This window comes from Antechinus flavipes, chromosome 2 (assembly GCF_016432865.1).
Source record: "Antechinus flavipes isolate AdamAnt ecotype Samford, QLD, Australia chromosome 2, AdamAnt_v2, whole genome shotgun sequence".
Lineage (NCBI taxonomy): Eukaryota > Metazoa > Chordata > Mammalia > Dasyuromorphia > Dasyuridae > Antechinus > Antechinus flavipes.
In genome coordinates, this window is record NC_067399.1 from 612,562,047 (window position 1) to 612,579,607 (window position 17,561).

At 35.2% G+C, this 17,561-nt stretch overlaps 1 protein-coding gene across 1 annotated transcript in view; it reads left to right on the forward strand.

Moving 5' to 3' along the window:
* Nucleotides 1-17,561, forward strand: part of CC2D2B (coiled-coil and C2 domain containing 2B) — a 128,238-nt gene that overhangs the window by 68,000 nt on the left and 42,677 nt on the right. The window contains 4 exon segments of the mRNA XM_051973820.1: nt 6,471-6,674; nt 7,899-7,991; nt 15,355-15,446; nt 16,630-16,800. Coding sequence (XP_051829780.1) covers nt 6,471-6,674; nt 7,899-7,991; nt 15,355-15,446; nt 16,630-16,800 — 560 coding nt within the window.

Genomic DNA, 17,561 nt, shown 5'->3' on the forward strand with positions numbered 1-17,561 from the left:
TTTCCAGGTCTGTTGTCTTCCCCAGAAGGTATTTCACATTTTTCTCCATTGTTTGATTTTTTTGGATTTGCTTGACTGATTCTTCTTGTCTCCTCGAGTCATTCAATTCCACTTGTTCAATTCTGATTTTCAGTGAAGTATTCTCTTCACTCACTTTTTTAAAATCTTTCTCTAATTGTCCAATTGAGTTCTTTTGTTCTGTGGAATTTTTTTCCATTTCGCCAATTTTGTTTTTTAGAGAGCTGTTTTCTGTTTCCAGTTCACTAATCCTATTTTTCAAGGATTTTACTTCTTTATCCACTCTCTCTTTAACTTTCTCCAGACTCTTTTCCCATTTTTCTTCTAGCTCCCTTGTGAGAGCCTTTTTAATCACTTCTATGAGGTTCATCTGTGCTGAGGAACAGCCGATCTCCTCCTTTGGGGAATCACCTGGGGACTGCCTGTTTTTAGTCTCCTCAGGATTTAGAGTCTGCTCTCTATCTGTATAGAAGCTGTCAAGGGTTAAAGTCCTCTTCAGCTTCTTGCTCATTCTGTCTATTAATCAGAGATAAACTACCAAAGAAAAACAGAAAAAAACTGGAGTCTTTCTTTGGGGGAGGGGCTGGGTGTGTTATCGAGCTTCCTCTACAGACTGCAGGTGGCAGCTGTGAGGCACTAGCAGGACTGTGCTGCGCCTGCGCTCTGAGATCCCAGAGCGTGCTGAGTCACTGAGGGGGGGGAAGGGGGGGGGGGCGCCAGGTCCTGAGAGACTTCAGCTGTTTGCGGTTGTATTCTTCAGCCCCGGTGTTTTTAGCTTTTCTGCTGGGCTGTTGACTTGCTGCCGGAGGAAATTATCCAAACCTGTAGCGAAGCTCTCCCGCAGAAACGGCTACGATCACTCTCCACCCCCTCTCCAGTCTGCTCCCGTGCTCTCACTGCCGCTGCCCTCAGCCTGTGCCCGATCTAAAACCGCCCCAGCCCTCCAGTAAAGACAGACCTTTCTTGGCGGATCTCAAGGATGGCTTCTCTTGGTAACTATTTGTGGGTTTTTTTCAGTCAAGCATTGATTCAGAGGCTTGTAATGAAGTGGATAGTGAGAGAAAGCGCGGAGCTTATGCAACTGTGAGCCTCCTCTCCGCCATCTTAACCGGAAGTCCCAGTAAGCTTTCTTAGAGGCTTATCTCTCTCCTTGGTTCCAAGAGCTTGAGCTCCCACCTATCTTCTCTAGCCCTTCTAAATGATTCTGGCTGAGTTTGTCTGAGTTTATATGCTCTTTTATCATAGGTGTGAATCCTGTGAAACTATACTAAGTACTAAGTACAAGTACTGAATGAGAGAGCTGTTAAGCACCATGCTAAATAACCATTGTGTCTATCAATTCCACTGACTTAGCACCTTGTTTCAAGTTCAGAGTTCTGGCCCATAATTGTAACATGCTCTCATAGCAGTTACTATTACTAGTCTCTCCTGATTTTCTAGGCCCTCAGAGTACCTCTGGCCACTGACCTTTGCAGTGTCAACTAATTCTACCAAATCGCCTTCTCTGAGGCCTTCAGAGGCCTCTGGCCACGATTTCTTGAATTATAGTTTAATAACCGATAGCGTGCTCAAGAACAGCCAGCCACGTGCAAACTTTATTATATTATATATTATATCAACCGTTATTATACCTACTCAAATAATGCCCTGACTTGTTAACTCCCTAGTGAACACCTGGTCCAAAGACCCACATATTGTCTCACTCTCAACCTCCTTACCTCTCTTGGCTATCCATTCACTCCGCTGGCTACCCCAGGATAAAGAGAGCAACTTGCTGCCTGCAGTCGGCTTACAGAGGGTCTGTGAGGTCACACACACAGCAATCAAAGAGAGAGCTTTCTCCTATTAAGAAGCTATCTCAATATGGATAGGATCCCATCCAAGGGGCAGTCCTATATCCACAGAGATTACTTCTGGGCCACTCAAATCTCCTGTTGCACTGTGGCCGCTCATTTAAAGGATCCTTACACATAACATCTCCCGCTTTCTTTTGTTTTAGAACATAAGGTGGTCATGCCCTCCCTGACTTCTCAAAGAGGTGATCATGCCTTTGCTGACGCCTCAGGAAAGGAGATGAAAACACCAAAGGGAAATGGGAAATCAAACCAGATTAGCGGGTTTCTGAAGGGTCTCACTTGATATACGTAATATCAACATGGGAGGGATTACACATAATTACATAAATTACATAAGCACATAGTAACAAAACTAGTAGTAATATGACAAATAATATGAATCAGGAATTATACATGTCCATAAGTCCTAGAAATAGTCCAAAACTGATCTATTGTTCATTACTTCATGTGTGTAGGGAATCCAATGATTCCTGCAAGTTTTGAAGTCCGATATCAGTCTTTTATCATGTCTCAGAGAATCCAACGATTCTTCTGGTTCTGAAGTTCTGCAATAGTCTTATGAACATATTTTCATCCCAGGGAATCCAATGATTCCTGCTAATGTTGAAGTTCCATAACAGTCTTATCATGTCTCAGAGAAGCTAATGATTCCTGCTGGTTTTCAAGTTCTGCAACAATCTTATCATGTCTCAGAGAATCCAATGATTCCTGTGGGTTTTGAAGTTCTGTAACAGTCTTATGTCAGCCATGCTCTTTCAGTATCAGATGTTTCTTAAGTCTTCTCCTTTGTTTTGAGGTTTTTCTCTTTTTTTCTGTCCCCAGGTGCTCATTGACACCCATCTGATTCTTTCTCCATCTGTAGAGATACAAGTAAACCCTTTCTCCCAAGGAGTTAACCTATCTAGTCCCTCCTATTCACCACTTTCTCTCCATATCACCTGGCAATTACCTTGGAGCTGCTTGCACTAGACACTGCCCTTCTATTGGGTGAAAAAACTTGTATTCTAGCCAATTGTAATCCCCTTCTCCCATCTGATTGCTTTTTGGCTGATTGATTTGGCTGACATCAGAGTCCTGAACGTCTAAAGACTCTCTGGGTGTAAACTTGGCTGCTATCTTGCCCCACCTGTTTTTTGTTTGATGTCTTGGAGCTGGGACCTGCCTCTCATTTCTCTGGGTCAATCTACGTTCTGAGGCCCAGTGAAGGCCTCGGTTACATTTTGAACACAGGATTTTGGGTCTTATTCTCTCATCCTGTCTTCTCTATCTGTTTGCCTACATTGAGCTCTCAGATGTCCTATTTTTCCACAGTGAAAGCATTGATGAGTTTTCCTGGAAGTCCTTTGCCAAGAGGGACCCTGTCTTTCCATGTTCATCATAGTCTAGGTGTAAAAAGCATTTGTGCCTACTGTGGCACAGCATCTTATGGTCTCCTCTAAAGGAGCCTTCTTGTGTAATCTCAGAATAATTCTACAAATCTTATTAGCATTTCCCTTAGCCAGTTGTCTTATCATAATTGTTGTAGCTGCATTTTCTCCAATGGTTCTTATGACAGCTGTCTGCAGACGTCTCACAGAGCCAGCAAAAGGTTCATTGGAACCTTGCTCTATTTTCATGAAGGCTTCACCTCATCTTTTCTTGGGAGGCAGCCTCATGTTTTTATAGCAGCAGCAGCAATTTGCTCATATGCTGCTATGGGGTAATTAATCTGTGCTAAATTGTCTGCATACTGACCTTTACCTGTTAGTTGGTCAAAGGTGATTTGTACATTAACTCCAATTTGCCTATTTTGTTGGGCTTATATCCAGCATAATTCACTATATTCAGAAAGCCACAACAAGTTTTGTCCAGGTTCTAAACATGTCTTGCTATAGATTTCCAATCACTAGGGGCTAAGATTTCCATAAGCCAGATTCTCTAGTAACATCTTAACATAAAACAATGTAGCCCCATAAAGAGTGCAACCCCTTTTCAAATCCTTAATTTTTTCCAGATCAAAAGAAGTATATCTTCTTCTTGGGTTACCTGAAGAGTCAAATTCTTCAATCACAAGGTTTGCATTTATCAAATCAGATATATCTGTCCTTCTTTTTTAGCTTTAACTAATGCCTTTTGTAATCTTGTCATAGGCTTCTTCATAGCTGGTGCTGATTGTGTCACTGACCATTCCCCTCCTCCTCCTTCCTCCACCCATGAAGGGGTAATTGAATGAAGTAGGCCAGGGGATGGCTCCTCCTGTGAAGCACCACACTTCTTAATTTCATCACAATTGTATTTAACTCCTTTCTTGTCTAATTCTTCATCCTTTTCATCTAGTTTATTAGTATCCTCCCTCTCCTGCTCTTTCTTCTTTTTTCTTATTCTAATACTTATATAATCTCTTATAGTCAATTTTTTTAAGTAAAATATTTCTTTAGAAATTGAGTCAGGTCCATTATCATTGTAGTATTGACATAGTTGCTCTCCTATTAGTTTCTACTCATCTGGATCTAAATTTTTTTCCTTAAAGAACCAAGGAGATGTGTACTGTTCTGTTTCTGAAATTTCATTCAATAATCTGCTCCCAAGTTACACTCAAACCTTGTTTTTTCATAAGTCTGACAATGCTCTCTACACATTTTTCTTGAATTGGAAAAGGCTCCTTTCTAAACATCTGTCCCATTTCAGCTGCAATACTAGTTTAGCCCTTTCCAAAGTTTTCTTGTCTATTTTTGTACTCACCCTAATTCTGGGTCATAGATGAAGGTTCTTGGTCCCACATTCGGACACCTAAATAGTAATGTTCTTTGTGTTGGTTTTCTTGGGGTCTCTGGGAACAGCCTTCTTTTCAGTCCAAGTAATCACCACATGAACAGCCAGGAGTTAAAGTCCAGTTCCTTTATTATCTCTTTGCCTGCAGCTGGGCAGTTTTCTTAGAGGCCTTCCAGAGTCTTGGTTTCAGTGAGAAGCTAAGGAGGAGAGCCTGCCACCAAGGTGGTGTGAGATGGGATGAATCTGTCTGAGTCCAAAGGCTTGTGTTTCAGCCTCCAGTTTATTTATCTTCTCTAGCTCTGAATGAATCTGAGTTTGTCTGAGCTTATATGCTCTCTTATCATAGGTGTGAATCTTGTGGAACTATATTAAGTACTAAGTACATGTACTGAACTAGAGAGCTGTTAAGCACCAAGCTTAACTAGATAACCATTGTATTTATCAATTCCACTGACTTAGCACCTTGTAAGAATACTTTGTTTCAAGTTCAGAGTTCTGGCCCATAACAGAGGAATGATTGTTGGAGCTCAGATGATGGGGCAGAACTTCAATTGAAAATACTGTGGAGAGAGAGAAAGAGAGATGAACTTCCCCATAGTACTTTGTCAAGGCATATTGTAACAGTTTATTTTGATGAGACAAATACAATTTTTCTAATAGATGATCCCTTAACATTTGATCTATTAGAGAAACTTGGCAAGAAATGAGCAAGGTGAAGAAAAATGCAAGAAATTGCACTACTATAAAAACAGTATATGTGGTGGCATTTTTTCATATCTTTTGATTATTAATATCAAGTGAGACATAAGATAAAGGGATGAATGCTTTCCAGAGGTGTTTGTCTCTGTTTTGGTGTTTGTTATTGTTATAACATTCTTTCATGTGACTATAAATAGTAATTTTCTTTTGAGAATCATTTGTTTATAACCTTTGCTTCAATCATTTATTTATTGGGAAATGACTTTGTCACATAACAATACACACATATTCAAAATATGATACATGTAAGCATATGTGTTAATTGTTTATATATTCTGAATACCAAACAATATTAGATTTTTTTTCCAATTTGTTTCCCTTCTTACCAAAGATGCATTAATTTTGTTTGCACAGAAGCTTTTTAGTTTCATGTAATAAAATATCACACTTTTCTCTCAACATCATTCAATCAATAAACATTGGTACTGTGCCAATAAGCAGTAGGAATACAAAAAAATGGAAAAAGAAAGTCAAGGGGGACAATTTAATTGGGGGAGAGGGGAAGAGAAGAACAACATGCAAACAAATTGTATTTGTTGTGTGTATGCACATAAACAGAGCTATAAACAGAATAAATAGGAAATAATTAATTGAGGAAAGGCACTGAAATTAAGAGGGATCGAGGAAAGCTTCCAGTAAAAGAAGGAATTTTAGTTGGGATTTTAAGAAAGCTAGGGAGTTCATTAGTTGTAGTGGAATAGAAAGAAGATTCTAGGGATGAGGAACAGCTAGAAAGAATGCAATGCCCAGAGCTGAGAGATGGTATATCTTGTTTGTGGAATATCAGAAAGCCAGAAAGTCACTATACCAAAGGATATGTGCAATGGAGTAAGAAATAAGAAGAGGGGACTTTGAATGTCAAAACAATGCATTTTCTATTGGATACTGAAGGTAATAGGAAGTTTATTGAGTAGAAGGTCAACATGATTAGATCTGTATCTCAGGAAAGTCACTTGAGCAATTGAATATAGGATGTACTGGAGTAGGGTGAACCTCAAGGCAGGCAATAAGCCAATGCTAAATCATCTTATGTAATGAGTTAAAATAATTGAAATGGGGATTTGAAATCTTTCTTATCTTTTACAGTATACAAGACATAAAGGGCAAGCTATTCCAAAATATTTTCGTCTTGAACAGCTGCAAGAGGAATTTAATTTTATTTCTGAAGAGGAAATTAAAAAAAGCAAACGTTTCCAACTACTACAACTTAGAAATGCAGGCCAATTAGATGTCTTTGTTCTTCAGCAAATGCCTCTCTATGACAGAGAGATACCAGATTTAGTCTTCCAGGTATTTAATTTTCTATGTATTTATGGTTCATTGATAGCAAATCAAATTATTTTTTTAATCTACAATAAAATACACCTTTTCATAACTTTTATAAACACTCTACCCTGAGCTACATTAATTGAGCAGATTCTCCAATGGAAGATCTATTCTTATGGCTTACATGTAATGGTAGGTTTTGTAAATCTTGGCCATTGAGATGAAAAACTAGAAAAGTTTTGAGTTTCAACTTTAGGATTATCATCAAGTTAGTTACATGCTAATAATTTTTGTCATAGTATCTCCTAAAGATAATGAATAAATCAATCATAAGGGATTGTGGCAAAATAAGTGGAAAGTAAATACATATCTGGGATATCCTAGATTCTTGAAGTACTGGGGTGGCACTTCACATTAGAGCTTCAAAAATTGTTTGTCCCTATTTGGGTTATTTCATTAATAAATATGAAAAATGAACAAATTGCTGCTATGCATATTGTATTAAGCCCAGCTTTGGGTTTTGATTTATTTAAAATCATTTATATTACTATCTGTTCCTCAATTAAAACACAAGTATGTTTGTTTTCCTAAAACTATGGAAAGAACTAAATTAAATTCTGTAAGGAGAGGGAACTCTAGTGTAGGTAGGTAGAACTAAATTAAATGACTTCTAAGGTCCCTTCCAAATGAGATTCTGAATTGAGTCTACTAATCTCAGTCCTGATTGGCTAAAAGCTAGTTCAGGAATAAAAAGGATACTTTCTCTAAGCCTATTTATCTTAAGAATTCCCTGACAATACACAATAGACATTAATTTTGTTTTTCTTATAAGCATTACTTGATAAAGGCAGGCTTATCTCTGCAAGACCATGAAACATTAAATTAATAATGAATAATAAGTTCTGATCAAGGATTTTAGGAATTTTTATAAATTTTCAGTCAGTAAAACTAAAGAAATTCTTTCAAGTTATTTTTATATTGGAATCGCAAAAATTCTAAGAATTTTTACTATTTTGCTGTTCCCAAAGTTCCTATCATGTCTTATTTTTCATGAAATAAATACCAAAGAAACTAGAAATAAGGTGTTAGAGAAGGAAAATTCCAGAAGGGAATGCTTCTTTTCATGCTAGTGCTTCTTCCCAAATATTAAGGGAGAAAATGAGTTGAATAATTAATATTTCATTAATGCATATCCTATTTAAAATTGATATCATGTTCAAGAAGTAAAACTAACAATTCTGTATTTAGGAATATGAAAGCCAGATAGAGGAGGACATAAAAATTTCAGATGAAAATTCTATTACTTCACAAAGGATCCATTCTATCAACTTTATGAAAAAGGTATTAGCAATCTATTCTTTATTTACATTTTCATATTTTATTTTTCCCAGTTTTTATTATTTATATTTTATTTTTTCCAGTTAACATTTCCAGTTTAACATTTATTTTAAAAAAATTTTAAGTTCTAAATTCTCTTTCTCTTCCTTAAAAAAGCAAGCAATTTGCTGTTATACGTGTCATATCTTTTGCAGTTATGCAAAACATATTTCCAAATTGGCCATGTTGTAAAAGAAAAAGACAGACCAGAAAAACCCATTAAACATAAAGTAAAAAAGTATGCTTCCATATGCATTTATATACTCCATCAGTTCTTTCTCTAGAGATAGAATTTTTATCACAAGTCTTTCAGAATTATTTTGAATAAAGATTGTATTGCTGAGAATATTTAAGTCATTCACAGTTGATCATAATACTATAAGCAATGTATTCTTAAAAACATATTTATACTTTTATATGTAACCAAAAGAAATTGAACTTTTTATAAAATTATATATATACATATAAACTCTTCTAACTACACACACAGAAAATTCCCAAGTGTAACCTAGGATTATTCTGGGTCCAATTTATGTAACTTCTCTACATGGGTGAAGATGAGGAAGAAATAAGATTGTTTTGGACCCTGCAGAAATCTTAAATTAGACATTACAAAAAGATAATCATGGGTTCCTTCTTGCCACATCCTATTAGAACACTCAGGAATTATTTGTGCAATCACATTTAGCTAAGGGAAATATAGAACTTCATCCTGTCTCCTTGCTCCTGAGGAGACAACCAGAAGAAGCTGAGTATAATCTGTCATATTAAATAAGTTTATTTCTGTTTTAGTTCTTAAATGTATAAGAACAGTTAATTGAAGAAATCATTCTCTAAAGAACCCAGCTACTTGTTTAAGCCTTTGCTCTCATCATCTCCTGCTTGAGCTTTTTAAAATAGACGTCTATTAGTCACCCTAGCTTTTTATTTCTCCTTTTTTATCCTTTATCTACACAATTGTCAGTGAATTTTCTTGAAGAATAGATCTAACAGCCACTTATCTCCCGCTTCCCTGTAAAAGCTCTTGGTTGTGCACCTCCTTTGTATAAGATAATTTTTCCCATTCTATTTCTCCCTTCCCCTTTCTCCAAGAGCATCCCTCTTTCTCATCCATTCAGTTTTTTTTTTTTGAGGTCATCCTAACAATCAATTTACATAAACAACACCTTTGACATTCTAGGATTTTCATAATCTAGGTCCAATCTAACTTAGTATTTATTATGTACTATTCTCCATCAGATACTATTATTTTGATGTTCCTTACACATTACATTCTGTTTCCCATATGGATACTTATACATAGGTTGCTTTCCACCTCCTTCCCACTTCTCACCTTGGCCTCTTAGAATCCACAATTCACATTAAGAATTTTCTCCTACTTTTCCTGGCTCTGCTAGTGCTTTTTCCCTCTGTCAATTCCATTGTATTTATTTTCTCTCTTTTTTTTTTTTTTTCCATATAAGAAACAGTTTGGCAGAGTGGACAGAGAACAAATCATTTAACTTTCCAATCCTCTTCCCACCTCTACAATCAACTCTCAAGATTGGCACAATCTGCATTAGTAGAATTAGGAATTCCCATATCAATGAAATTGTAGGTTAAATCCCTATTTCCATATTTTCCATATATTATCCATTTTATTATATATAATGTCTCCTCCCAACAGTTCCTTGAAGGCAAGGATTACTTAATTGTTGTCTTTGTATTATTTGAATCATTGCACTGATCGGAGTACTAAATTTTTCTTAGTTGGATCACCATTACTACAGTTGCTGTGTATAATAGTCTTTTGCTTTTGCTCACTTTACTCTGCATCAGTTCATATAGATCTTCCCATGTTTTTCTGAAACTATCCCATTCATTATTCTGAAACTATCCCATTATTTCATCACAATCTTCTGCCACAATTTGTTTAGCCATTCCACAATTTATGGACATCCCTTTAATTTCCAATTCTTTGCTACCACAAAAAGAGCTACTACAATATTCCTATCCATATAGGTTCTTATCCTTTTTCCTTAACCTAGTAATAATATTGCTGGGTCAAAGGTGGTGACTGAGTCACAGTTCTATAGCCCTATAGGCATACTTCCAAATTTTTCTCCAGAATGGTAGGACCAGTTCACAATTGTACCAATAGTTCATTAGTGTCCCTATTTTCCCACATTCCCTCCAACATTTGTCATTTCTTATGGGGATGAGATGATACTTCAAAGTTGTTTTCATTTTGTGATTTAGATAATTTTTTTTCATAAGACCATAAGTAACTTTGATTTCTTTTGAAAACTGCTTGTTCATATCCTTTGACCTTTTATCAACTAGGAAATTACTCTTATTTTTATAAATTTGATTAGTTTCCTATATATTTGAAAAATGAGATGTTTATTAGAGAAACCATTTATCAAAATGTATCTTTTAATTGGTCCCTTTTTTGCTTTTGCATCATCTGATATCATGATTGCTAGCCATGCCTTTTTAACTTTAGCTGCAACATAATAGAACCTATTTGATCACCTTATTATAAGTCTCTGTATGTCTTTCTGTTTCAAGTGTGTCTGTCTCATAAACAAAATACTTTTAGATCCTTATTTCTAATCCACTGCTACCTGCTTCTATTTTATGGGTAAGCTTATCCCATGAAAATTCAGTTATGGTTACTATTTTCTAATGTTTTTATCCTTCTCTGTTTCTTCCTCAAAAATATGTTTTGCTTCTGATCATTGTCTTTCTTACTCTCCCCTTCCTTTTACTTTCCCCTTCCCCTTCTCTTATACTCTTTTCCTCTTGTTTCCCTATGGGTAAGAAAGATTTCTAAACAAAAATGAGCATATATAAAATATATATATATATGTGTAATACATATATTATGTATATATATATGTGTGTAAATATATATGTAAATATATTCTTTGAACCAATTCCATGAGAGGGAGGTTTGTTCAAGCATTGCCTGCCTCATATCTCCCCCTTCCCTGTAAAAGATCTTTGTTGTGCACCTCTTTTATGTAAGATAATTTCCCCCATTCTACTTCTCCCTTACCCTTTCTCCAAGAGCATGCCTTTTTCTCATCCATTCATTTTTTTGAGATCATCCCAACAATCAACTTACATCCATACCTTTTCCTTTGTCTATGTAGATTGCTTCTAACTGCCCTAATAATAATAAAGTTCTTAGGAGCTACTTGATATTATCTTCTCATATAGGAATATAAATTTTTACTTTGAGTCATTTATGATTTTTCTTTCATGTTTACTTTTTTATGCTTCTCTCAAGTCTTGTATTTGAATGTCAACTTTTCTATTCAGCTTTTCATCAGAAATACCTGAAAATATCTTTTCATTTTCCCCCTGAAGGATTATATTCAGTTTTGTTGGGTAGATTATTCCTATCTCCTTTGCCCAGTGGAATATCATATTCTAAGTCCTCTAATCTTTTACATTCAAGCTGCTAAGCCTTATGTGATCTGATTGTGGCTCCACAATATTTGAATTGCTTCTTTCTGGCTGCTTGCAATAGTTTCTACTTGACCTGGGAGCTCTGGAATTTATTATACTCCTAGCAATCTTTGTTTGGGGTTCTCTTTCAGGAAGTGAACAATGGAGTCTTTCAGTTTCAATTTCTATTTTACCTTATGGATCTAAGATTTAGAGGCAATTTCCTTTATAATTTTTTGACATAGGATGTCTAGGTCTTTTTTTGATCATGACTTTCATGTAATACAATATTTCTTAAATTACCTCTCCTCAATCTATTCTCCAAATCAGTTGTTTTTCCAATGAACTATTTAAAATTCTCTTCTATTTTTATTGTTTTGATTTTGTGTTATTGTTTGTTAATTTCTTACTTGCTGAATTCTAATTTTTATTTTTCTCAGTGTTCTTTTATACCTTTTTTTTTTTTCCATTTGACCAATTAGGCTTTTTATGAACTTCCTTTTCCTCAGTGAATTTTTATACTTTTTCCTATATGGACTATTTTGCTTTTTAAAGACATTTCTAAAGCCTCTTCTTGGTGCAATTACTCTCCCATGTGTGCTCTCCCAGCCCCCAAACCCCAAAAGGGTATCAGACCTTTTCTGCTGACCTCCTAAGTTGTGTTAGACTGGAAACATGTATCAATATGACTTTTTGTTAGCTTTGACACTTTAAATTTTGCTTTAAAGTGTTATTTTGAAATTGTTTGCAGGAGAATGTTAGGAGAATTTACCTGGGTTGTTGCCTTTCCTCTGCCATCTAGGCTCCTCCCAAATCTTCTTTACACAGGTTATCTCCCATGCCAAGAATACTCTTCCCTATACCGTCTCTTTGCTTTCCATGCTTCCTTCAATATAGCTAAAATCCTATTTTCTGCAGGATACCTTACATGGTCTTATCCTCCCCAACTTTTGTTGCTTTTCCTTTAAGATACCTTCCATCTACACTGTTTTTCTGTCTGTATGTATGCATTTTTATAAATAATGTATTATTGAATATATATGAATATGAATATAGAATATACATGAGACAAAGATAGATCTTGATAGATGCAGATAATTCTACCTAGAGCTGTATCTATAAATAAACTAAGTACATATTATATACATGCATATATATTATACATGGGGGATAATACATTTATAAGAAAGTGTGTGTATATGTATTGCACATTAGTTCTCCCCTAAGAGTGTGACCTCCTTGAGGTCACAGATCACATCTTTCTCTTTCTTTGTATTCCCCAGAATTTAGCATGGTGCTTTCCATGTTAATAAATTCTTGTTAATTGGCCATTTTTTCGCATGACTTTAAAATTGATAATTCTAGGCCATATAAAGCTATAGACAAATCCAGATAGAGATACATAAATCTCTCTGGCTCTATATCTGTAAATAAACTAGATACATACAAGGTATACACAATTTTTATTTGCATACTTTCACCATTGACTTGCTCACATTGTTTCTTCTCATGTCTTTGGAAGTGTTCTATGTCATAAAGATTCTTTAGGGGATGTCCATCAATTGGGGAATAGCTAAACAAGCTGGTATATATAATTGTGATGAAGTACTATTGGGCTATAAGAAGTGATGAACAGGAGGTTTCAGAAAAAACTACAAAGACTTACATGAACTGATACAAAATGAAATGAGCAGAACCAGAATATTGTACACAGTAAAAACAATATTGAATTATGATCAATTGTGAATGACTTAGCTTTTCTCAGAAATAAAATGATCCTAGACAATTCAAAGTAGTCATGATGAAAAATCCACCTCCAGAGGAAAAAAAGTCTAAATGCATATCAAAGCAGATTATTTTTTATTTTTTGGATGTGTGTTTTGTGTGTGTGTGTGTGTGTGTGTGTGTATTTCCTAGGAGAAGTTTCAAACAAAATGAAGAGGTAAATAGGCACCAGGAATGGTAAATATGAAATATATTCAGGAAAGCAATAAAGTTATCAAGAAAAAAGATTTAGAAGAAGCCATTAAAGAAATATGCCATGATAGCTAGGTGGTCCAGTGCATAGAGAGCACCCTGAAGTCAGGAGGACCTGAGTTAAAAATCTGGTTTTAGACACTTAACACTTCCCAGCTGTGGGATCCTAAGCAAGTCATTTAATCCCAATTGCCTCAGCAAAAAAAAAGAAAAAAAAGAAAGAAAGAAAAAGAAAAATGCCTTGAGATGTGAGTATACCATTGACTGACAGGTTAAATCAGTGGTTTTCAAACTCTTTTTTCTCAGTATCTTTACGGTATTAACGACTATTGAGAATATGTCCAAAGAGTTTTTGTTTATATGGGTTACATAATAGATATTTATCATATTAGGAAAAAAACTAATTTTGAATTTGTAGATCCTCTGAAAGGATTTCAGAGACCCTCCAGGATTCACTGCACCACAATTTGAGAACCACTGGGTTAAATCCATAGTAGAGTTTAGCAGACTAACCAGTTATAGTGAGGAGGAAGATTCTTTTAAAGGGAAGAAACTATGAAGAGGAAGAATTCCTCTAATGGGCTTAGTCCTGAAAAGGACTTAGCCTAGTCTGTATTGTCTTTAGCAACACTTCTGATATGGAAATATCTTTTGCCTGGTTATACATAAATAACCTCTATCAAATTGTTTACACTCTCAGGGAGGGAGGAAGGAAGGGAGAGAATTTGGAACTCAAAAACTTTTTAAATGAAAGTTTAAAAAAAATTATATGAAATTGGGAAAGACAATAATTTTTAAAAAGATCCTTCAGAAGATTGGTATAAATAGGGATTTAAGAGTTTAACCTTATTGATACTTCCTGTGGCTTAGTGCCTAGAGACTAGTTCACTGCCTAAATAATATTCTTTCCCTAACGATATCTATACACTCATAAGAGATGGAGAGGACATCCAGCTTTCTCCCTCTCAAAGTTCAAGGAACTTTGATTAGCTCTAGAAGTAGAAAACAAGAGGTCACAAAATAGTGATGGTTAAGGTTCCTCATAATTCCCAGCTAGTGTCTTTCTACTCTTAACATAAATAAATTCCTCTAATTGTTTTGTTATTACTTTAGAGATTTGATAAGTTCATTAAAGTTATATGCCATGGTTAATTTGCACATCAGAATCTTTTTCCAGCTATGGCTAAAGATTTCTGTATTAAAAAACTATCTTTTCTCATAAAGAAATAAGCCTAATTTTACAAGTTAGGCAAGTGTAGGCTGAAATCTAATTTCCTTTTTTTTTTTTAAACATATCATAATCCAGAATCTTCTTTAATTTTTTTGTGTTTCTTGAAAACTCCAGTGTGATTTAAATTGCTACTTTTTATATTTAAAAAAATTAGAGAAGTCTAATCTGAGGAAAGATACTTTGAAATTTATTCCCAAATAAATTAGTGAATGAGTAGATGGTAGGGAGGGAAGAAGGGGCATATTATTCTCTCTATTTTGGGAGAATCTCATAAAAGAGATAGGTAGGATCAGGACTTGTGACTTCATTAGCTCATAAACTTCAGTTAAAAGAACTGTTACAAATGCAGATCAATAGTAAAGATAATTTTCAAGATTCATTTTTGTAAGATTTTGAGTTCTAAATTTTTTTCTTCCTTCCCTTACCTCCTTCCTTCCCAAGACAATAAGGAATCCAAAATAGATTGTACATTATTACAGTATGCTCTTTGAAAGTTGCCAATAATAGCAATAACAATAATAGCTAATTATTTGATTTTCAAGGACATCTTCTCCTTCCTCACCCATTAGCTATAAAAAAAAAAAGTTAGCAGTAGTGTCAGTGAAATCATATATGTATAGGTCTTAATTTAAAATGTCAAAAATCTGTTTTAATAAAGTCTAAAACAGAAACATCTTTTTTCAGATGAGGAAATTGGTGATGAAAAAAATTGTCAAAGTTAACAAATTTACCTTATCAGATGTTGTAACTGATTATGAAGAAATTGTATCTGCAAGGTATGTAATAAAATAATTCAAACTGTGAACCACTTTTTAGAAACCCTTTTTAGAAAACTTCAACTTTATAAATTTATTTTGAATCAAAATTTAAAATGTATAGTTAATATAGGTAAATGTCAGTATTGGTGATTAAAGAATATGTTTTACAAGTTACTATATTGCCACTTTTATTTTATGGACATGTCTACATAATACCTGCTTTCACCTAAACTGTACTTTTCAGGCTAAAACATGTCTTTTATTATTTCCAATTTATCTGAAAGATTTTTTAACATAGGGAAAATAATTTGGGGCTTAAAAATAATCTTGACTTTGTAGTGCTATTTTAATACCATTACATAAGCCTATATGTACGTTGTGAATTCTATGTCAAATTTATGTATCACTACGGTGAATAAGAGTGCTCAGACCCATAGTATGTCCCTTTGGCTATTATTAACCATGTTTTCCACTTGTCTTGACAATGGACTTAGAAGTATGACTAAAGGCTAAAAACAGGAATGTGGTTGTCAGGGGTCCTGGGAACCCCCTCTTTGGTCTGTCAAGTCATCAATACTATTTATCAAAGTTGTCTGCATACCTTTTGGGCTAGTATTTTTAATCTGTTTTGTATGTTACTATTTCTAATTTTCTGCAGCTGCATAAATGGTAACAATTTCTACATTAATAGCTTCATAAATAACTTCATAGCACACTGAATCATAATTTAGAGATGAAAGGGAATTTATTTTATGCCCTCCATTTTTCTGAATCCAGGAAGGTTTGTCACTTGCCCACAATCATACATATAAGTAACAAAGGAGGGATTTAGATTTAGATTAAAATCCAGCACTCTAACTAGGCTAATTTTATCACATTAAAAAAGTAATGTGGTGTTATACTTAGATCACATTGCCCTTTCTACTTTGTATCAAAGAAAACATATCCAAAGAAACATCGAATAGTTTCATGTAAACCTGTTCCTTCAACATATTGGGGAGAAAGAGTCACATTATAAAGACTTATTCACCAAGGGATATCATCATTGGGTTGAGAATAATCTATAATTTTTTTTTTATAGTAGGGAGAATTGGGCTCAAAATAGGATTTCCATTTATAACAAATAACAAAGTAAAACTGAGTTTAGTTTTTATTATATGGCTTATGTTGCACACATAGCTGATTGTTGTGAATTCCTCAGCCAGCTGAAACACGCCATTTGCAAGCTTGTAGAACGGCGACGAAATTTAAAGCCTCGAAGAAGAGAAAGGAAGAAAATTGCAGCACAAACAATTGGTGATGGGGACATTCACCTTCTGGTCAGAATCATGAGAGCTTATAACATCCCCTCCAGGAAGCCCACTGTGAGCAGGTGAGCCTGTGCAGGTCTGCTGGGAATGGTGAGAGTATGGAGGCTCCACATTGATTTGGCGCTGTGGGTAACCAGCATTCAATGACTCTAAACCTATTATGGGAAAAATGAGAAAAAATTATGGGAAAAAACCCTTTTGATTCAGTCACGAAATGTAGATGGTCCATAGTTCTTATTCTTGTGCTACCCACAGTCTCTTGTGGAGAACACAAAGCAGATTACTGGGACACCAAATGTATGGTCAACACCCTAGAGGGGCATAAAGCAGCATGCTCTGTCTAAGGTCAAAAAGGGGGGAAAAACTGTTATCAGCTTGGGGAATCCACGAGGCCTCACAAAAGAGCAGGAATTTAATTTCAGCACTTAAGGATCTTAGAATTAAACAGGCGAAGAGAGTAAGGGATCTCCCTGAAGACATAAAAGCAAAGTATTGGTGTGAGGGTGGGAGTGCAGAAGGAAGGGGAGTGGGCAAAGATTAATCTAGATTGACAGGAGTGTTGATTACATGACAATGAGTTGTATGAGAGAAACCTGGAAAAGTAGCATGAACTGAAAGAAGTTCAGATTTTACTTTGTAGGCAATAAAGAGCTGGTGACAATTGCTGAGTATAGAAGTGATGTGACCAAATCTATGTATAAGCACACTTAGGCTTATACCTAAGAAACCAGAGAGAGAGAGAGAGAGAGAGAGAGAGAGAGAGAGAATGTGTGTGTGTGTGTGTGTGTGTGTGTGTGTGTGTGTATCACATATAAAAGGTTCA